Source organism: Podospora pseudocomata, assembly GCF_035222375.1.
Source record: "Podospora pseudocomata strain CBS 415.72m chromosome 1 map unlocalized CBS415.72m_1, whole genome shotgun sequence".
Taxonomy (NCBI): Eukaryota; Fungi; Ascomycota; class Sordariomycetes; order Sordariales; family Podosporaceae; genus Podospora; species Podospora pseudocomata.
Window position 1 is genome coordinate 186090 of NW_026946363.1, and position 22206 is coordinate 208295.

Consider the following 22206-nt stretch of genomic DNA (forward strand, 5'->3'; position numbering starts at 1 on the left):
CAATCATTGTCGTTGGTTACCACGCTTTGCATTCCATGATATATAGCCATTCAAGCACATAACTCTATCAATATCGCTTTTACTACCCAATTATTTTGATAACCACTTTTCCTATCCTCACCCCTATACGTCAGGCCTGCTGTTATTTGTAGGAGTGATATCTCTTCTCCCAAACCGTGCCCCTAAACCGCCAATATCCCTTCTGAAGAAGTTTCCGATATTCCTCAAATTTTCATTCATAGTGACACCTTCACCTGTTGCCGCCCCCACACCAGCTCTTTCTGCACTATCTCTGGCTGCAGTCAACAGCCTTTCACCAAGAGACGCGGCATCGAAACGAGTTTGCAGACCACCTGCGGCCAACCCCGAGGCAAGACCACTGCCACCTGCTGCGGTAGTACTTCCCAGTCCACCAGAGGTAGAGTTGAGAAGTGGTGTTAAAAGAGGAGAGCTCTGGACAAGCTTGCCTCCCGCCGCTGCAGGACCTTCCCGATGGATGGCGAACAACTCAAGGAGATGTGCCTGGTCTGCTCTCCGCACACCCTTGAGCTCCAGAATCTTGCGGAAGTTGGTATCGGACCGGTCAGCGATGTGTATAAGATAGGCCTGAACGAGACCCTCTGGTGGTGAAGGGCGAACTTGTAGGGTTTTAAGCAACGGATCCATGCGGGTCATGGATGTGTTGACATGCTTTACGAATGAAGCGGGCGGTTGAGTCGAGGAGGATGCCGTGTGGAAGGACATGAGATTCTCCAACGACTTTGTCAGGACATACTTGTCCAAAAGCATCTGCTCGGCGCCAGTTTCGCAAACAGGCTTGCACTGGACCACATTGGTGATGTAGGCGTTGGCAAGATGGTCGACGAGATTGTCACAGAACGTGCGAGCATATTGTTGCTTCACAACAAGCGGCAATATCTCCTCGGCCTTGCTGTTGACATGTTTCAGGAGCTCGCTCACATAGGAGCTGTGATCCGAGACACTTTCCATGCGTGACCAGTTGGTGTTCCTCATCTCGCGCCAAGCGGACTCGCATTCTAACTCAACCTTGGCGACCAAAGCCATGACGGAAGCGCCAGCAGCCCCCATGAAGGCATCTGACTGGTCAGAGAGGTCCACTCGAGATGTCATATCCGGGTCAATGCGCTTCTTGATAAATTCCTCCAGCTGATCAGTGTTGGTATGCCAGAAGTCCGCGGTGTTAAGTACAAGTATGATGTCCTCGATAGGTGGCCCTTGAGTTCCACCACGTTGGAGGAAGCCAAGAAGAACTTGCTGAGCATATTCGTCCAAGTACTTTGCTAACGTCTTCGTCAAGTCGAGCAGCCGCTCACCAGTGGATAGCTTGGCGCACTGGGATAGGGTGACCTTGTAAAAGTGGAATAATTCAATGGCTGATGGTATCACCGCCTGAGGCGAAAACTCCTCGTCAGCCGGAATGAGGGGCTGTTGTTTGTACTTTGGTATCATGCTTGCCAATGCTCTGTCCTGCGACTCGACCCACAAACTCAGGTAGGGCTCGAATGCCGCAGATATTGACCCGTTGAAATTCTGTGCCCTGTCGTCTGCGGAACTGAGCGTATCAATGCTAGCCCTTGGCTCGTTCGCAAAGCGCCTTTCAAGGCCTTGCTCGAAGTCCATGGTTTCCTGCAGGCAGCTAAGTAGCAGGTTCACGTCGAGTTTGGGACCGTCGGGTCTCCGCATGCTCTTTTCCAAAATGCCTTTGAAGTCCTCCCTGGTCCCGTCGCAAAAGGACATGGCTAGCGTCTCATTGACGCGCCAATGGGGCGGGAAGATCACAGCGTGCTCTTCCTCGTGCGTCTTTAGGGTGCGTTTGAACCATGCATAGCGTCGCCCAATGTTGTCCAAGCTCCCGGCTTCATCGTTGCCTCTAAAGACTTGACGGTACTCGCGCAGCTCTGTATTGACATACCAAGTCACCAGTCGAGTCTTCGCATGATCGCCCAGCGCATCCATAACGAGACAGGCCTCTACCAGAACCGCGCGACGGGCACCGACCTCTCCCTTGGCGAATGCTATCTCGAAATCCTCGCAGACTTGCTCCAAGAGCTCCCGCTGCAGCTCGCTGACGTTTCGGCTTAGCACGGCGATTTGTTCAATGCTCCGGTAGCTATTGAAGTGGCGCATGAGCTGCAAAACAGCTTGCAAAAGGCCAGCACACTCGCGGTACTGGCGGGTCCGAGCCAATCCTCGAAGTTGTTCGTAGGCGGTGGTCAACATCTGGAGCCGCTTGAGGGCAGTCATACTGAGGGTTAGGTTGCGCTTGGTGCCATCCAAACGTTTAATGTCGGCCGTCATGGTGGTGATGTCGCGTTCGGTCTGTAGAGCTCGGCTTCGCACGCTTTCAATGCGCTGGAATAGAGAGGCCAGTTCGGCCTGAGCCGACTGCATTCTTTCTAGCGAGGAGTCGGGGCCGTAGGCTTGCGCCGTTTCCAGCGAAGTAATGGACTTGGAGAGTTCATCTTTGTGTTTCTGAATCGTCGCGGATACGCTCGAGACCGAGGATACAGTGGACGGGTGGGAGAATAGGAGGTTGAGATGTGCGATCGGTTCGTATTCCACTGATGAGTTGCCAGCCCAGTCCAACGTCAGTGACCATGTGTTCCCTGCATGCTCAAGCTAGTGGCGAATAGAATGGGCAATTACCTGAGTCTAGAGACAGAGAATCCGCGACGGTTATATTCATGGTGGCATCCAGGCCGCACCGGCTGTAAAGATGCCTTGCTGGAAGAGGAGACGTTTTGAGAGCCAGAAACTTGCTGCCGTGTCAGCCATGAAGAAGCATTCGTTATTAGGGAACGTCGCCGAGAGCTTGGGTAAGGTGGACACAGGCCATGCCAAGTAACGGCCGCCCGAAAAGCGGTCGCATTACAGTGACTAACCTAATCGAGTCATATCTAAGTGGTATTTCCAGACTCAAGCAGGAGCCTTCTCCGCAAATGACACATCTGGAGATGGTACCAGTGGTTATACTTTCCTGTAGATAAATCAAAACAGTGATAGAACCCGTCTATGTCGTTAGGTGGCGTGTAACAGATTATTTATAGATGTTGAGGTCAATGAATTTGGAATCATTTCGAAGCTAGAGCGACAACTGAAAGTCTTGGCGCGACCCACACTGTTGCGCAACTGGAGCTGAAGCTGTCTGCTGCTGCCCTGACCTTCAACTGCTATCTACCCAGCTTCAACAAACCATCATCTACAACCGCGACAGTTTCAACAGCAGGAAATATTGCAACCCCAGAGCTAACAGGATGCCACGTCCGACATCATGGATTCATCTGTCGCAGCATCCACGCTGACGAGGCAACGCATTAGTGTGGCCTTATTCTCACTCGCGGCTACAGCAACAGTCGGCTTATACTGCTACCGATTATACAACCCACAACCCGAACCGAGTGGTCGACTGCACAGGAGCAACGCCGTTCGACATCGCAGACGTTCTGTGAACACCCCCGTAGCCGCTGAATCGCCAGGTCGCGCCCAATCCGAGGCGTCCTACACGTCGGCTGAATCCCATGCCGACGAGAACGCTGATATCGACACCACAGTTCGACCCTTGGCCGATGGCGAGACGGTCGCCGACGATGCCCAGGAGCTCGATGATAACTGGTATGATGACGATCAAAATCAATATGGTCCTCAGGCACGAGCCGGTCAAAATATCGTGAGTTTGCTCTTTCGAGTCTCCGAGGACAACGCCCGGCGCAGCGCCTATGTTCACCGAGGCTGCCAGTGCAACGGGTGCGGCATTGTCCCGATTCGTGGCATCCGCTACCGCTGCGCCAACTGTGCCGATTTCGACCTCTGCGAGACATGCGAATCCCAAGGCCTCCACACCAAGACGCACATTTTCTACAAGATCAGGATCCCGGCCCCGCGCCTCGGTCCTCGCCAGCTTCAACCCGTGTGGTACCCTGGAGACCCCGAGAACTGCCTGAGACTGCTTCCTAAGAGATTGATGGCCAAGCTGTCCAAGGAAACCGGGTTCGAACGCCCAGAGTTGGAAGCTCTCTGGGAACAATGGACGTTCATGGCCAACACGGAATGGAAGGAGGATCCGGATGAGCTGTGCTTGGCTATGGACCGCAAGACCTTTGAGCGATATCTCGTACCCTCAGGAGACAGACAGCCTATTCCGAATTTGCTACACGACCGGATGTTTGCCTTCTATGACGACAATAATGACGACCTCATCGGCTTCTCTGAATTTCTCCGCGGCACATCCTACAGGAAAAGAAAAAACAGGCTCAGGAAGATCTTTGACGGATACGATGTGGATAACGACGGTTTCGTGAGCCGCCGAGACTTCCTACGCTTGTTCCGCGCTTATTACGTGCTCTTCAAGCAGATGCATAGGGACATTCTGGAAGGGCTGGACGATCAGGTCATGAGTTCGACTGAGGTCCAACAGCTAGGAACAAGCAGAGCACCGTTGAGCAGTCTTTTTGGCCGCGAAGGCATTTTCCAGCCGCCCGAAACCGATCGCCCCTTGGAAGGAAAGGTTGTCAACGAAAGCCTGGGCGAAGTTCACATTGCGGACGGAAACCCCCGGGCTGTGGCAACGGATTCACCTGATGTTTCCGACCGACAGTCAGTTTTGAATGACTTGTTCGCAAAGCAAACCCAGACCCAGGAAAGCCTGTTTGTTCTGGCTGATAGTAGGCCACCGGCGAACAGAGAAAGCGGCATCGAATACCTGAACGCTCTCTTGAACCCACCAACCCGGACCAGCGAGTTACCGACTATTATAGTGGGGGAGTCGCCGCGCGGTGACCAGTTGATGCTTGTTATGAACGGCCCACAAGCTCACATGACAAATGGTGATGGTCAAGACGGCGGAGCCAGCGAGCAAACATCTCACCGAGTCGAGAATGGCGCTTCCCCACCCGGTGAGGAGGCCAGTGATAACTCCAGGGAGGGCGAAGGACGCGCCGGGGACCGTCACTCCGCTCGCGTTCCCTATATTGCCACCTCTAGCCGACGTGTAAGGGTTGAAGCACGAAAAAAGCTATTTGATCGTTGGAAGAAGCGGCAGTTTTACTTGGATGAAGAGGAAGGTGCTATGGCTCCTGACGGCTGGCCTGAAAGCCTTGACGTCTTGGCACAGGCGAACTCGTCAATAGAAAGCTCAAAGGCTCCTCAACAGCCTCCTTTCTCGCGGTCACGATCTTCATCTAAAGTGCGATTTGCTGATGATGATGATGAGTATGACCATGGCTACGATACTGATGCGAGATCCAACATCTCCAACTCTTCACGGAGTATACCAGAAAGATGGGGCGGAATGGAAATCCCTGATGCCGAAAGAGACGTGGGCAAGGAAATCTTTTACCAAGTCATTCAGCAGGCGTTCAACGAAATACTCGATACCCTCTTCAAACGCAAGGAGGACCTTGCGGTAAAGGCGGCGGAAACCAAGGAGGCGCGCGACAAATGGAGACCGTCCTTTACATCCATCAATCTCAAAGAGGTCGACAGGAACAAGCAGAAAGTTACCAAGAAGCGCAAGCCTGCTGAGCTGTCCTTGGAAGAGCTTCTTGCTGCTAGCGGGTACAGCGTTGACCAGAGTGAGGGGAACGGAACCACTCTGGTGGGTTCAGCCTCTGAGATTGTGCCGGACGAGTTGCCTGTTCTGCCATCTGAGGAGCCTGCGGAAATATCAGCATCATCATCAGAGGCGGCTTCTCATCGCGATCCAACGATGCCGCAATTTAGACCCAATGGCGATTCTGAATCCGAACCCGCCGTCGAGACACCCTCTGACGAGGACCCTACCCCGGTCGATAGAACCGCGGTGAAGGCGGAAAAATCCAAGAAGAAGGCCAGCAAGAAGAATGGATCGGTGTCTCCGCCATCCTATGAACAGTTGGTGGAGTGGAAACGACTGGATCTGGCTGAGAAGGAGGCAAGCGATCGCGGTGGATGGGGCAGGCTCAGCTTCGAGGAATTTGAGCGTATCTACAAGGAGGAGGAAGCCAACGGTAGCCGGCTTGACTATCTGGCTACCTGGATCGACTTTTGCATCCCGTATCACTAGCAGTGGTGTTTTTATGACCCCCTCCATTTTCATATCGCCATGGCAAACTGGTTGGGGCCGGCCGCGTGGAGTTGACTGACCACTGGCGCGAATAATGGCTATGAGATGAGGAGTCAGTGAGCATTGTACGATGGCGTTGGTTATTGAGGCATAGCGGAAAATAAAAGCGCATTATGAATTAAGTGAAATTGATGCGATATTGTGTCGGTGTTATGTCTTCCTTGATGCTAATTTGGCAGATTGTTGTTTTTGTTTAGAGAGAACCTTTACGGAGCCCCCTATGTATCCAACCAAGGCTCCCCCACGCCCCGCCCCCCTTGCCCCGCTTGGTATATAATTTAACTACCTCGTGTTGTGAAGGATAATTACTAAGTGTAAAGAGGATTTAATAAGCCTTAAAAATAATTACAAGGCCTTTAAAGATAATTAAAAAGCCTTCAAAGATAGTTTAAAGGCTTGTAAATTTCTTGAAAGGTCTTTTTTTTCAACTTTACATCCAAGTGAAATTGATGGTCTTGCTGGTGGGCCATGAAGGAATGATGTGGCAAGCGCTCAGTCGCGGTTTCCCAGGTTCTCCTATAACGTGCTCCTTCCTTATATGTCTCTAGGAGGCCAGTGCCCGCTTGATACCTGTTCCATGCCACTCCAGTTCTCAAAGCCCATGCTTTCGGGACCCCTCTTGTCCCTCCTCTCTCATCTCGACTCACGCTGCCACTCTCTGGCCTCTATTTCCGCGTTTTTATTCCTTATATCCTTCCTACCTGTCATTCTCTCCCATCAATACCTCTGAGATAGGTAGACGCTTTCCTTTTTTTCTCAATGATTATTTTACCCTAACACACATTCCTTTTTTCTCCGAGCGAACCGCCACAATATCACTCCTCCCCCTCGTCACCTTCCTCCGGCCTGACGCAAGGAGCGCTCATTTTTTCTCCCCCACTTCCTCCATCACCAGGGGGAAGAAGAAGAAGAAGAAGAAGAAGAAACGACCAATAATGGACCCCGACAACATATCCCTCCGGTCCAAGAAACGACTAATAACGGACTCGGGCAACATATCCCCCCGGACCCGGTCCAAGAAACGACCAGTAACGGACTCTGGCAACGAATCCCCTCATTCCGAGCCTAATCCCCAGCGGAGCCCGTGGAATACCGAACAAGATGACGAATCCTCGATCAATGTCCGGCCGCCGAACCCGAGAAGGGAGAGATATCATTCTGTGTCGAATAGACGGAAAGAAGGGGAGAATTCCTCGTCTGGGGCGTGGTCACACAAGGCTGAGCCGCCTTCTGCGCCGTCGGAGAGGGCGATGAGTGATGGTGGTGGTGATGGGCAGCATGGGGGTGGTGGTAGGAGGGAGCAGGATGATGGTGCTTCGACTTATACGCAGAGATTGTACGATCATGTTATTGGGGAGAGGTTTACGCCTTCGAAGACGGGGCATCATCATCGGAGTCGGACGCCGAGGCCGGCGATTGTCATGACTGGGCCGGGTGGGGAACAAGAGGAGTGGCGTTATGAGGAGGATGATAGGTTTGAGAATGTGGAGTTGGGGGGAGGGGAGGGGTTTGTGATGGAGGAGAGTAACTCGCCTGGTGGGGGGGAGGGGGGGAGGAGGAGGAGGAGGAAGTATTACAGCTCGTTTAGTTGGTGGAAGGAGGAGTATGTTTATGCTGGGTTGAGTGTGGTTGCTGTGGTGGGGCTGGCCGGGTTCTTGAGGACGTATGATGGGCAGGTTTTGCCGCAGGAATTTGGGTGGTCCGGTATAAGCTTTGAGACGGGGGTTGTTGCGTTGGTGACGGCGATGAGATTGTGTATGGATGCGTATGTTGGGTCGGCCATCAGCCAGGGGGCGTGGTTGTGGGTGAGTGAGAGTGCGCAGATGAGGAGGAAGGGTGGGGAGGATGGAAAGTGCGGAGCAAAGTTGGAGGATTTTGGGAAGTTTGCTGCTGCGAGTAGGGGGTTAAGGGGGGCAATAAAGCTGATTTGGAGGTTGAAGGGGAGGTTTGTAGGCCCGATGTGACGGAATTGCTTGCGATGCTGACATGGGGATATAGGCACCTTGGATGCGTTGGAGCAGCCATTGCCATTCTTGGGGTTGGGTTTGAGACCTTCAGTCAAGAAATGGTCAGCTTTGAACAGCAGCCGAGGCATCTAGACAATGGCACGTTGAGTCCGGCACCAGCACCGGCTAGGTCAGAGGTTTAGGACACTTATCTACACCGCGGGTTCATTGGTGGTAAGCATGTTCATCTGCTCCAGAGAAGTTTGCCGGCTTACAAAAACTATAGATACGTCTCTGTCTTTATCGACAAAAGCGGCTGTCTATGCCGGAATTATCTCCACAGAGGTGAGTCTTCAACTTGGTAGGGTCGACCAGATAACTAAGTATCAAGGTCAGATTCCCATGATTCCAGTATCCTGCGGGACTGCCAATTGCTCGTGGCCTATCATACCTACACTAGCCAGCTGTGGCGACTGTGTCAATGCCGAGATATACACCAAGTGCAACAAAACAGCCAATACTTGCACCTACACAACTGGCTCTGGGACGTCAATCGTAAATTCGATGGACCCGGGCGAACGAAGCATATTCAAGGTCGCACCAACCAACGGGACCGTCCACAAGATCTCCTCGACTTCCCGGGCTTACTACTCGGTGTTTGACTTTCTCTCTGTAACACAAACTGAAGAGACTGGGTTGCTTCTGGCGGGTTCAGAATGCGCTCTGTGGTTCTGCGTAGAGGGCCTCAAGATCTGGGTAGAGGACGGCAAGCAGAACCAAACCCGCGTTGCCAACCACTCCCTCACCTCGTTGACAATGACCAGTGCCGCCCATGGGTCAGAGCACGTCTTTATCAACATTCCTCCCAGTCTCAACACAGACAATGCCACAAAATACGTCGTCACGCGCGAGGCCATGCTCGCCCTGCGTAACTTCATGTCGTCCATCACGATGGGCACAGTCACCACGACCCTCAACACGCTTGATTCGTCATCAGACTGGGTAGAAGCCATGTGGAACGCCACCACGGGCGATTTAAATCAGTGGATCAACACCTTTGCCGCCAGCCTGACGAACGAATTCCGGCTTCATGGAGCGGTGACACAGACGACGAAGAAACGATACGATGGAGACGCCACGCAGATGACGCCAGTGGTGAAGGTGAGGTGGTACTGGCTGATGTACCCTGCCTTTATGATACTACTGAGCATCTACTTTTTGTTTCACACCATTCTGGCGTGCTCGATGGCTGGAGTCAGGGCGTGGAAGGGAGAGGTGCTGCCGCTGTTGTTTTGCAGGGTGGATGAAGGGTTGTATGAACGAGGCAGGGCTGGGTTGGAGATTCCAGGCGGGTTGGAGAAGAGGGTTGCGGGGGAGAATGTGGCGATGTACAGGAGTGCGGAGGATGGCGGGTGGGGGTTTAGGACTGTGGAGCATGGGGAGTGGGCTGAGGAGGTGAGCGTAGAGGGAGAGAAGAAGTAGATTGTGAGATTGAAGATTGATGACTAGACAAATTTGAATCAAACAGACCGCTCCTTGAAGATTGCTGATAGTTGTATTGTTGTTGCGGTGTTGATGTTGGATTTGTGGTGGGTGGTTGAAAGTGGATACTGCTGAGCCTGCTGTGGAAACGAAAAGGGGCAAAAGGGGTGGTTCTTCACGATGTAAACAGTGCGCACGGACCAACAGACTTTGATTATCAGGGATACATACATTTTCACAACACTATTTACAGAGAATGAGATACATGTAGCTCAAAGTGGTTGTAATCAGTCTGAAGGGGCTCATGTAAGAGTACTACACTCGTGAGCTGGGCATCTCTCTTCAGCAGCCGGTTATGTCTCGTGGGCGGAATGAGCCGGCATCCGTTCCGGCGCTCGTTGATTGGGCTGCTCGTAGCGTGGCTTTTCAACAAGATATGGGGCGTGATGATGACAACTGTGTATGCGCATGTTTTGCGATCACCGAGTTGCATTCGGCTGGAAGAAATCAAGATTGTTCAGGGGGAAGAGTGTGAAAGTACTTTCAGGTCAACGTGACATGGTGGTACTTTGAGGAGATCTCGAACTGTCTGGACTCTACAGGGACAAAGTATCTATCTTCTTCGGCTCATACTGCTTTGGACGGTTCGAGGTGGCGTTATGGTTTGGATAGTCTGGTACTCCGCAGTGGAGATGGGGATGTCGCCTCTCACCGGCGTCGTTAGTGATAAGGCACTTTGCAGGCTTTTGGTTTCGGGGAATCCTTGCTACTGGGTTACTTGAGAATGGAAGAAAGAAACTGAGCTGGGAGGCCGCGAGATCGTGAGATACACCAGAGGGCATAGAGGTGCAACAGGACTCGGAGTCTTCCCTTAATTGATTGACAGGGCACAGTGCGTCTGACACCGTTGCGGATGTGGCGCTAGTGTTGATGGTGACCGGCTCATTCTTTGCTCGACCTCGCCGGCGGCTAACTGCGGTGATTTCCGTGGCTGTCCGAGGCACAATGCCACGATGTTTGGCCATGTCTGACCCCTGACAGGTCGATGGGTGCCGAGCAGCCGATTTCTTCTGTCTCATCTTGTTGAGCAGCTGCCGAGAGGGCGTGGGATGTGTTTAGATTGTGACTGGCGTGTTTGAGTGGTAGGTGAGTATGGTTGATCACCCGTTGAACCACGGAAAAGCCTCTCCGGGGAGGTGGAGTTGCACATCGATAACGGCAAGCGAAGGTTGACACCCTTCATTTGTTACCCACCAGGAGCCTGTACAAAAGATATTGTTGCGGGGTGGTACATTAAGACTGTCTGGGGAGAACAGGCAATCTAAAAGCCGTTGAGCATGATCAGACGGTATAGATGAGGGGTGTAGATGGTTTTTTTTTCCTTTTTTTTCTTTTTTTTTTGAAAGGATAGCGTTTTTGAATCTTTATTCCATAGACTCGTTGAACTATCCATGGTTAGATGAGATATTTCAGGATTTCAGTTGATAGACTGTCATGAGGAGAAACAATTCGAGGCAGTCGGAGCGCTGAGATGTGAGTGAGGCGAGAGCGAAGGCGCAGAGCACTTTGACCCACACCCCACAACAGTTTCATCCACACAGCCCAAGCTAAGGTAAGAAGCTTTGTTGGCAGCACAATGCCCTTTATCCAAGACCAAACACCACCGATTCCATCTTTCCGTTTCACCTCTGCCTTACACACAGCCGCTCGGATGACAAAGACCCCAGAGTCTCAACGAGGAGCCGTGGCGGTTATGCAACTAACCCACGCTACTCTCGCAGTTCTACCCGCTGCTCTACCACCAACGAGCAACTGAAAAGACGGCTCTTCTGACACAACAACCTGGATGGACAACACATTGTTTCTCAGTCCACTCCATCTCGCAATAGGCGGTCTACGTATGCAGAGCGGTTCTGTCCATAAGCATTATCTTTCCGAACTGGGATCCCTAGACTCACTTTATCGCTGTACAATCATATTCTGACAGATATACTATAGCTTTCTCATAATTATTTGTAACATTGGTTCCCCGAGCCAAGCATGATGCCCAGCCAGGTCTGTCATCGATTATTGCATATCGGAGCTGGAAGAATACCGCCATGCAACAGCACTGTTTGGTACAAGTGGACCTTGCAGCTTTGACTCGCAGAGAGAGCAAATCATGTTACCTACGCTGCAAGCGACAAGCTATCTTCCCGGGGTCCCAAACACCAGCCTCCGTTCGCCCATCGCGCCATTCTGCGGTGTTTCTCTAGGTCGAGACCGCAGACGCCGTCGTATTGCTGCCAGCAACGCCATGCACTCCCTCACCCCGAGGCAAACCTGCATCTACCTCACTAGCTCGCACTTGGCTCTGATCTAAGCGCCACCACCCACGTCAATCCCATTTTGAAGAGCAATTCTGCGCAAGGTTGTGGACCCCCAACCTTCTCGGCAGATCATCTAGACGGAACGGAAAGCTCACCGTGGTGGCAGACGTTAGGATTTCCGGCCCTGTTCTGATGCGTTTTCAAACATCATCCCAAAAAAAAAAAATATGTTCGAGGGGTGCGCGCTGATATGACAAGTCAAAGTTGGCTTTCCACAACCAATTACCTTCATCCCCCTGTCCCGACAGACTGGTACAGTCGCTGAGCCCTGTTCATAGCTCTGCTGTTGGTTCCTAGCGCCACCACTTTCCCCTCGCTTTTCATGGGAGAGGGAGGTAGCATATGAGACTGGTTTGACACGAAATCGAAAGCTGGCATTTTCAGACGGAGGACGTGTACCACTGACAGACCATACCCTGTTGGAGAGACTCTGGCGTCTTGTCATCCGATCAGATGGGTCGCGCACGGTGATGGGAGCTAAATCCTTCCGCCAATTCAACCGTTGATGGAAGCTATGGAAGTGCCACACATGACGTTTGCATGTTGAGCTGTCCTGCGTTGCACATCGATCAAGAAAACCCGTTCCACGAAACCATCTTGGTTCTCTCGTTGCTTCTTTTGTCCTCGGTGTGGCTGGCGGTGAGTTGACACTCGCCCGCACCAGGGGTCCACCGACAACTCACCTCGAGCACGACCTTTCAGGCGCATGTCTGCCTTCCCATTTCAGCTTGGGTAGACACCACAGCTTCACAAGGACCCCCTGCGTCGTGGCGCCTGATCAGCAACTCAGCGGACAGGAAGGCAACAGGGGCAGAGCGTTGACCATCGTCTGCCAGTCCCACCCCAACCCTCCAAGATGGTTTCATGCAAGCTTGTTGCTCCTTTTTAGCCACCCATCTGACTAACACCATGCCCTTCTGTACCACACAGTGCTTTCGGTGTTAAGTGTTCGCACATGCCAGGAGACACCACCGCGGCACCAGTGGCTTCCCCAGCTTCAACGACCTGATCACCCCTGTGTGCGCAGGGTCGATCCCACTGAACCATCACGGTCATCCCGCGTCTTCACCAACTTTCTGACCGAGTACCCGACTGGCGATAGTGGATGGGTTACCATTTCAACGCGAAGGCGACACTGACAGCATCTAGGATTTCTCCGGGAACCATCCAGGCCACCATGGCCGCCTTCCAGCCCCAAGTCTGAGGGCTCCCAGGGGCCATGATCAGCCGATTCACTCAGCCTTTGTTTCGATGTCCACCGCTAACGAGAACTGCCTCTCCAATGCAACGGCTTTCAGGTATGGTATTTTCGGACATAAGGGAACCAGGTAAATGAGGCGAAGATTGCAGAAAACGGCGTGCGTGCACACACGATTCCTGGTTCCGGCTCGGCTGATGTAGTTCCCCCCAACAGTCACCACCACCATGCTCGAGCATTTTAAGCGCCGAACCAACATGCCGCGTTGTGTGAATCGTGTGCGTCTACTATCCTGCCTACATGACTTTGCCTACCCTCCATCACCACCCACACCCTCAGGGCTGACGATGTTGTGCGTGTTTGCTACCCAAACCCATCAAGATTGCTTCTCAAACACGCTACTGCAAAATGTGAATAGCCAGCCAGCAACTTTTTCAAAAACTCCCGCGGGATGACAGAATCTGAGATCTGACTAGGTGCCATCTTCAGCAAGTGATTCCATGTCTGTTGATCTGCCCACACAGTACGGATAGGTCTGGGTCTCTACTGTTGCAAAGCCTGAAGAGACCTACCTTATCCTGGGAAATGAAGCATCGATGCCCCCGTCTCAAGCGCGCTGTTGGTTCATCACGCTTTGATTCATTTGAAAAGATTTACCGCGAAGCCGAGGGCTCTCGCTTGCGGCTGACAATCTTTCAAGGACAACAACCAACAGAAACAAAATGTCTTGGTCTACTACGACCTTCTTCTTTGGTGAACAATACCCAACAAATAGTGGAAACTGTAGCATACAAGCGCCTCTGCGGCGTAAATGTTTGATTGTTACACGTTACACCGCGGCTGAACAAAGTCTGTGACAAACCACGCTTCATGGTGTTTGGTTCGTCTCAATACATCCGGAACGAGATAGGTGGTTTGAGGTGTTAAAAATACGTAGGAAATCTGACACAAAACCGTGTAGGTAGCTATCAACGTGGAAAAAAAATACGCAAATGCAAAAACAGGCTGCCGCCTCCCATCTTTCTCCTAGTATAAAGTATGTGAGTGACAATAAATGCGCAAAAAGCAGAGTTGCCAGCCCAGACATTGGAAAAACATGCAGCCAGATGCGAGCGAGGTATATCCTTCTAAAGAGCAAAAGGCGGAATCGACAAGAAAAAACAATGAATCGTTTGAGAGTTAAGCCTGTGTGGAGATATAAATGTCAGCATTCTGATGATTTGAGAGAGGTATAGAAGGGAAACATACCACAGACACTAAAAGCAATCACCCTCTTCTCCTACTTGGTGTCGAAAGAGGAATAAACGACCCGCAGTCAGTGCATTTGATCTCGGCAGGCCGCCAGTGAATTTTCCAGCATTGGCACACCCAAACCGCCTCTTTGGTCTTGCAAAGCTCAATCAGATCGCCAGGGCGATAGTATTGCTTCCTGATACCGCAGTCAATGCAGAACCGGCGGATTCCCCAAGTCTCTTTGATTCGCGGAGAGTCCGTCGATGGCATGCTGCCACCTGCCGCGGTGGAAGTCGATGCTGGACTTCCAGTGCGTTCTGCTCTGCTCGCCCGGCGACTATTGTTTGCCGCCGCCGTGACGCTGCTTCTCGTAAGGCTCGGGTCGTAATGCGGGTTACCTGTCGAAGAGTAGGCCGATACGGAAGACTTCGGCGGCGTCGAGCGAGCCGAGACGGCACCGGGCCCCGGCGTACTAGCGGAAGAGCCTGTCTCGCTGTTTCCGTCGTCCTCTGGGTGGTTGTTCCATTTGAATTGCTCAAAACACTCCGGACCCTTGATTTGGAAGCAGTGGTAGCACCCGAATGATCCAGGGTGCTTGGCATCGTACTCCCTGCCGCTTCCACTCGCATTGGAAGAGGAAGCCCGGCCGGGGAAATAACGGCGATAGTATTGTTCCGCATAACGAACTCCAGCAATCTTGTCTTCGACTGGGAGGTTGGCGGGGTCGAATTTCTCCTTGAACCAGCGGGACACTTTGGACACCTGGAAGCATTCTAGATAGGTGAATGACCTGTGGATCCGGCTGATGATATGGGGAGGCAAGCTCTGCAGTCCCTTGAGAAATGGGGACGGGCCTCGTACTTCTGGCCGGTATTGGAGTAATGGGGACGTTTGATACGAGTGAAGAGCCGACGATGGAGAGTGGTAAGACGAGGTGGCGAAGTGGGTGAAGTCCAGTCCAGGAAAGCTCTGCATCAATAGTGGCGAAGGATGGGAGGAAATCGAGCCGACTTGGTAACCGTAGTGTTGCGACTGCGAGTATTGTCTCTGAGAAAGTGACGAGTAGAGAGTCGCAGGAGGAGCCATGTGCGCCTGAAAATATTGGGATGGGCTTGGCAGCGACAATGTTGTGTGTGCTTGCGGGGTGTAAGACTGAGGTTGAGGAGACTGCTGGTAGTGAGTGCCGGCTACCAGAGCGTTCCCGATTGCTGAATCTGTCATGCTAGGCACCGGTGATATCGTCCGGGAACTGGTTCCATGCTGCATGCTTGGGGGGCTTGTGAGAGATGTCGACGACGACACAGAAGATACAGATGCCGAGCGAGTCTCTGCCTGCTGCTTTGTGGCTGGGTTCGAGGAGGAATAATAATTGGACGCATTGAAGGCCACTTCGCGGAGAAGTTCAGGGGTCGAGGATGACAACGGCACTGCCGGAGGCGAAGGAGGGAATACACGGTGTGCAGGACCTCCGAAATACTGCTGTTGCGGGTAGCCCGTTACTTCAAGCATGGTTTTGGTTGAAAGGTGTCGAGGTAGAAATGTCAAGGTAGAAGGGTTGTGGACCAGGGCTGATAGCCAGGTTCTGGGAAGGGAACCGGGTCCCTCTTATGAATCTTGAGCGACTGGCTGCGGGAGCTGTGGTGTTGATGCAGACGGCAGCTGGGGCGTTGACCGAGTGGTCGGCGGGAGAAGGCTTCGGCACCGGGAGCAGGACTCGTGGATGAAGACTGAATAGGGGGGGCTTTCTCTTCAGGCTCTGCTTGAACCGCGACAGTCCAGGAACCTCGACGGCGAGCCCTGCAGACAGGGATGGAGGGGTGAGGGAACCAGATGTGCTGTAGGCTGGGCTGGGGCGCACTTTGACCTGCAGCGGGTTGTGTCGCAACGGGGGAGAGACTTTCATCAAGCCGATTTGAGGCGTCAGGTAGCAGTCGAGGTACCTTATCCACCCGAACAACACACCACACCTTGTCCTGTAGTGATCTGCAACCGATACCTTTGTGAGCTCCTCAGTCGCGTTTTCATTTGGCAAACAAGACAGAGGGACAAGAAACGGATGTCTCGATGGAGGACACAAATCAGCCCACGCAGCCCTTTCTAGAAGGGACAAGCGCGATCAGAAATGTCCAGCGACATGGTCTTTTTGAACCCGAGCTTTGATTGGCACTGGCCCTGTGAGACTTGCAGGACGAAATCGAGCGTGGCCTAGGCATGAGTCTGGACCCGCAGCCCCAAACAGCTCACCTGGGGTACTCTCCGGAGGGCAGGAAACTCACTGTGGTGGTAGCTTGAATCCAGGTCGACGGGCTATGCGTGAGATGCACGACGAGAAGCAGAAACAGAAATGATATCTCGAAATAGCGCTGTCCTCGTGAGGAGGTGAGAGACGAGAGAGAAAGCAGGTGACGGGCAAGCAATCAGGCAAACCACAGGAAGAGGGTGGAATGTGCGGCTCAGGATGGAGGATACTCGTGGGGTTTATCCCGTTTCCGCCAAATGGCGCCAGTGAGACTTTCATCGGGCGGTACCTTCCTGGACAAGAACGTATCGACTAGCCCTACTAGCCCGTCCACTTTATTGCTTCCTTCCCACCTATTGATGCGACAGCAACAACGCAGAGTGCAGCCAGAGAGGTAGGGGGGCATACACAGTAAGGCAGGGCATGGTGGTTATGCCAAGTGGACTTGACTAGGGTCCTGTCACGGAGGTGACAACCCCATGCATAACAGATCTTTTTACGCACCGAAGCATGTCAGACTGGACGGGAAGCTTGTCATCTTGGCTTGCTTTGGCGTGTGGTTTTCGCCCGTCTCCCACACCAGCCAGAGTTGATTTGCATTCATCTACTGAGCGCAGCTGCCATGTCACGTTCAAAAGGTCCCCTCCTTCCTCTCGCTTCTCACTATCGGTTTGCAAGCAAAGAAGGTGCACACCGCTACGCACGAAATGTGGGAAGGAGGGAGGGTGGGAACGAAGGTGAGGTGATGAAGTGCGTTGAGTTGCCTGCGCACTGTGTAGGGTTGAGGGGGGAACCTGCCACCCTAATCTCAGGCCATCTCCCACACACCTAATGACGGCAACGAACGGTCAAAATCCACTTGCCGTCCGTCAACCCGCCCATATTTTGATCCATGCACAGACGAGGAAAGAAAAAGGGCCACATCCCGGCAAAGCTTCCACGGGTTGGAGTGTGGAGTGGGAAGGTCGAGCGAGGAAGGAGGTGGTACAGCGTCAGAATCTCAACCCGGCCGATCGCGAGGAGTAGGGCGTAGGTAACCACCAAAAGGCGAAGGACCCGCCCCAAGCCGCTCAACCACAACCCCCAGATGGCAGTCCGGTGCAGATTATGCCCGGGAATGTGGCCTATGAGGGAGCAAAGCCTTCCATCCAGAAATAAGCGCACGACCAACAGCATCTTGGCAACCAAGCTGCAGCCAACCAGCTTGCATATATTTGATCCACTGACACAGTGTACCCAGACGCTCGGGACGGGCCGCGAATTGTGATTGGCGTAGATTTAGGGCCCGAACTGTCGGGAACGCTAATTCAACGTGTGGTGGGTCCCAGAAAACGAAGGTTTCCAGGAAGAACACATCCCCCTCAATTTGAAAACCTGTCCTTTTCTGGGTCTCATGCTTTCAAGATTTGCGTGTTCAAGAATATATGCCCTTTGTGTCTGCTGGGAGCAGCGCCTGCCGTTATTTCAAATTCCCCCCGTGAGTGATGGAAAACATAGCAACGAACTCTCCAACAAAAATGAGCTGTCAACAAAACGTGCGGTGCTTGCATCGCGCTTGCCGTACGGGCGGTTTTCTTCCTTCCCATATGTGGCGTGGCACAGCGTCATGTCCCCGTTGCCGAGCCCCTGTGATGCTATCCATCTTGACCTCCCCTATCAGCGAAAGAGGATACGCTCGCCCCAGAGTCGTCGACTCGATTTAGTTCTGCCACAAATCACCAAAACAAAGATGAGATGATACTGGCCGGTGGGCGACATGATGGGGTAGAATTCGCGGCGAGAGGGCGGCGCAGCTCTTTGGCAAAATCAACGGTTGCGACTGATATTTGCCGGTGCCGAGCTTAATCGGATGACACCGTGATGGCTGCATACTTGTTCATGCAGTTGGTACCACGACTTTCTTGGGGGCATACTCGTAGGGCTGGCTGTTGAGGCTCTGGCGCCGTTTCAAACGGAGGACCGAGGTGTCGTGTCATTTCTCCTCAGCTGTGCGGCGTGGGAGTCGGGGACAGCATCATGCAGCGCTGACCGACTGCTCCTCCAACCTTGGGAACCATCCTTGGTCTTGGCGATCCAAAATGTCTCTCCTTGTATGCTTTGATCATGGATGGGACCGGTGGCAGGGGGCCTTGGAAGTGGCATCGACGAGTAAAATTCAAACTTCTGAAAAGGGACGAGGTGGCAGAGCCAGCTATCGACGAACAACATGCAGTTTGCAAGCGCTGAACCAGTCTGTCGGGTCCTCTAGCGTGTGAGGGTGCATATCTACTGTTGATGTTGTTGAGATCGAACGTCCCGTGATTTGTAAGAGAACGGACTTGCGTCTGCAACCTTGTACCACTCGGCGTCGGTGGACCTCGGTTTGTTACATGAGTGAGTTGAGAGATCTGGGATAAATGTGATGTTCTGCCTGTTGTTACTGAAATGGAAAGGGGACGGTGGAGAGGGAGGCCTGCCATACCCATGCGCTCACCACTCTCACTGCCATGGCCGCGACGAATGCGGCCCGTCTCTCGGCATGTCCACGGCAACTTTTTGTGTGGTTTACCGGCGCCGGTTCAAAATTCACTGCTCGGGGCTGTGTAGCGGGGGGACCGGGGACTAGTGTCAGTAGCTCCGATCTTTTCCACCCTAAATCAAGTCTCGATATTGCGGCTGCACGGCGGCTGCGCTTGAGAAAGCCGTACAAGATGCCTTACTGCAATGACATGACGGCCAGCAAGTTTCGCTCCATGGCCTGCCTCCAGTAAACCCTTTCCCGAACCTCCGACAACAACATCCGCCGTGGAGTGAAACCTCCTGTCCCGAGCGAGATCATTCTCTCAAGATACATCCTCTGATTGGGATAGACGCAAAAGCCTCATCAACGCAGCCGCGGGGCACACCATCCAAATCACAGTTACCTACCAGGCTTCTCGCCAGATATCTCCTCCAATCACCGCCCCCTGCCCCATATATTTAAGGCTACCTAAGGTAGGCTCGGCTTTTCTTCAACAACGTCACAACGCGGGGTCACCTCAACCCCCTCAAGGCGCAGCAACCTCACTCGTCAACATCCGGTCGTCGTCGGAATTTAGAACCGGTAGGTTGTAGTGTGTCGTTGAGCAGAGGGCAGATCGACAGGATATACCAGGCTTGAAGTGATGTCGGTAAATGGGCTGTGCCTTGCTTTCACATCAGACGTTCCATGCTTGCGGGGCCGGAAAACCTGTGTTGGTCCGGAGGACGGTGGGGCTTCGGCTTCGGTTTCGCTTCCCCGCGGGGGCTTGGCTGGACGGAGAACTCTTGCCGCACCGGTATATTGGAAGGCATCGTCAGCAATCCTTCGATTTTGACCGTGATTCCTAGGTTTTTTTTATAGGTTTTTTTTCTGCAGTTGATAAGCAAGAGACGGGCTGATTTTGAGAGTTGATACACTCCGGATCTTGGTCTCGTCCTGCGCATCTTGATGGCATCCTGTAATCTTTTCCGCCGTTTGATCTCCGGCTCCGGGCTGGTGTGCATTTCCTGATTCCCTTTATGGCTACATCTTTCTGTCACAATTGCTTTCGGGTTCGAATTATTCCAGAAAAAAATAAAAACCCTTCGCTTCAGTTCATTTGGGAGGCTCCCTTGTCGAGACTCTTGAGACCTGTTTGGGCGATGGAGATGCAACGGTGACACAAGCGGTGCATTTCCAGGCATCAGAGTTGACAGTTGCTATTGCGTAGTGACTAGCTCAACAAAAGGAATCCTTTGTGTTGCCGGACGAAAGAAAGTAAACATTCTGTTCAGATGACCCCTCTTATTCCGACCCTGACCCTAACCCTAACCCACTCTTTGTCCATCTCCCCTTTCTCCCTTTGACCCTATTTTCGTTTGGTGATATGTTTTTGTGTGGTTTCTCTCTCTTCTCTGGCATGCGGTCCTAAGGTGGAGAAGCTGCTGCCAGTGCTACGGTCGTCAGGATGGGGACCTGTTGTCTCGGTCAGCTTTCCAGTTACTGTGTAAAGAAAGCCAAATTATACTCACCCCTTCGGTATTATCCGCACTAAAAACGACAATAGTCTAAGCATCTGCCACCACTCCTCCTGGGACGACCGAAGGTGGCGGGGGGGCGGTAACAGTCACTGTGAGCACCCCTCCTGGGACAACCGACGGTGGCGGGGGGGCGGTAACAGTCACTGTAAGCACCCCTCCTGGGACAACCGGCGCTGGCGTGGTCATCGCCGTGTTAACATCGCTGGCAACCGGGGATGGAGGAGGAGGCGCGGGAACAGCTGTATCTGGGGCTACCTGGGGAATCACCACCAAGGACGTCGACTCCTGCCAGATTGTGCTGACAGGCATTCCATTGGAGAATGATGTCACGGGCACCGTCTCAACAAGAGTGACAGTACGGCCTCCTTCCTCTCCTGCTGCTGGTGGAATGACCGGGGTTGGAGGAGGAGGAGGTAGGGGCGAGGGGGTGGTCGGTATGCTGATGGGGATGGCGGAGATAGTGATTGTTGTGTCTCCGATGGTGGGAGAAGAGGTTGGACCGGTGACAATGATTGTTGTGTCTCCGGGTGCGGGAGAAGGGGGTGAACCAATGATAGTGATGGTTTTCGTGGAGATGAATGAGATGGGCGGTGCGGGGAAAGGGACGGTGACGGTTATCGTGCTGACTGGTGGTGGTGCCGGGGTTGAGGCGATAACAGTTGGAAGACTTATGGTTATCGTACTAGCTGGCGCGCCGGAAGGTGAGGCAATGACAGTAGGGAGAGTGACGGTGATCGTGCTGCCGGCTGCTGTAGGCGAGAGCGCAACAGGGGCTGTGACGGTGATGGTACTTCCAGACGGTGGAATGGCTAGAGTTGGGTTGGGGCTAGGGTTTGAGATGGGAGAGAGGATGACCGTCACTGTGTTTACTGGGATCGGCGTGATTGTGACGAGTATGGGTGTTGGGGGAGGTGGAGATAAGGTGAGGATTATGGGGGAGGGTGCGGAGCCTGAGACAGAGGCGGCAGGCGAGGGAGCAATAGGGGTGCCGACTCGTACTGTTGTTGATGCGGCTATCACCGTGGCTGAAGGGGATACCGATGTGATCACTGGTGGACCTTGTGAGACCAGGGGAGACTCCGAAGTAACGATGATAGGACCTTGTGAAGGGCCTGAGGAAGGACTGGCCAAGGTAAGAGTAACTGGAGTGGTCGTCAAGGCAGTCACCGCGGATAGTGTGATATTGAGAGATACCACCGATGTGGCATTGGCGATTGTTGAGTTGAGTGGACCTGTACCTAGAGGAGGGCTTATGAGCACGCTCGTCTGGTTCTGCGGATCATCTGCTCGGTGGTAGATCTTTCGGGGAAAGATGTTGTTCTCGCCATTCTTCTCGTTGACATCTTGAGATGAGGCCCCGTTGAGAATGGGTGCTGGAGCAGCCAGGGTGCCGATGTCCCTGCTTGCAATGATGTAAACTATAAGAAGTAATAGATGCATTTTGAAGGCTTTAAGAAGAGCAGCAAGGCGTTGGTTTTTACAAGCAGCCCGAGAGGTCCTACTTGGGTTGATCAAGACATGGGACCTTCTTGTAAAGAGTTCAAAGTGAGTGTTTCAACTAAGTACTTTGGTCTGACGTCAAAGGTTACGACTTTGGT

General features: G+C 52.9%; 5 protein-coding genes across 5 annotated transcripts; 2 read left to right on the forward strand and 3 right to left on the reverse strand.

The window, feature by feature from the left end:
• Positions 1-10: 10 nt before the first annotated feature.
• VPS53 (Vacuolar protein sorting-associated protein 53) lies at positions 11-3038 on the reverse strand. The gene is made up of 2 exons (XM_062884716.1): positions 2668-3038; positions 11-2582 (listed from the first exon to the last, which is right to left on the reverse strand). The coding sequence occupies exons 1-2, from the start codon at positions 2705-2707 to the stop codon at positions 124-126; spliced, it is 2499 nt and encodes an 832-aa protein (XP_062747606.1). The 5' UTR covers positions 2708-3038; the 3' UTR covers positions 11-123.
• Positions 3039-3292: 254 nt separating this feature from the next.
• QC762_103350 (uncharacterized protein) lies at positions 3293-6061 on the forward strand (the record flags this gene model as incomplete). The annotated part of the gene is made up of 1 exon (XM_062884717.1): positions 3293-6061. The coding sequence occupies one exon, from the start codon at positions 3293-3295 to the stop codon at positions 6059-6061; it is 2769 nt and encodes a 922-aa protein (XP_062747607.1).
• A 478-nt stretch (positions 6062-6539) lies between these two features.
• QC762_103360 (uncharacterized protein) lies at positions 6540-9549 on the forward strand (the record flags this gene model as incomplete). Its single annotated transcript, XM_062884718.1, has 4 exons — positions 6540-8066; positions 8120-8257; positions 8354-8412; positions 8528-9549. Exons 1-4 carry the CDS (start codon positions 7057-7059, stop codon positions 9547-9549), a joined length of 2229 nt encoding a protein of 742 aa, XP_062747608.1. The 5' UTR covers positions 6540-7056.
• Positions 9550-13953: 4404 nt separating this feature from the next.
• On the reverse strand, positions 13954-16252 carry QC762_103370 (uncharacterized protein; the record flags this gene model as incomplete). The annotated part of the gene is given in 3 exon segments (XM_062884719.1): positions 13954-14301; positions 14387-15931; positions 15945-16252. The coding sequence occupies 3 exon segments, from the start codon at positions 16250-16252 to the stop codon at positions 14244-14246; spliced, it is 1911 nt and encodes a 636-aa protein (XP_062747609.1). The 3' UTR covers positions 13954-14243.
• Positions 16253-20251: 3999 nt separating this feature from the next.
• On the reverse strand, positions 20252-22048 carry QC762_103380 (uncharacterized protein; the record flags this gene model as incomplete). The annotated part of the gene is given in 3 exon segments (XM_062884720.1): positions 20252-20543; positions 20600-20635; positions 20651-22048. 3 exon segments carry the CDS (start codon positions 22046-22048, stop codon positions 20496-20498), a joined length of 1482 nt encoding a protein of 493 aa, XP_062747610.1. The 3' UTR covers positions 20252-20495.
• Between the last annotated feature and the right edge of the window lie 158 nt (positions 22049-22206).

Excerpts from the sequence above, each read along its gene's own strand:
- VPS53 (XM_062884716.1), bottom strand. The coding sequence starts at position 2,707 with ATGAATATAACCGTCGCGGATTCTCTGTCTCTAGACTCAG. Across the intron at positions 2,583-2,667 it reads TTCTCTGTCTCTAGACTCAG|TGGAATACGAACCGATCGCA; the intron begins GTAATTGCCCAT and ends GCAACTCATCAG.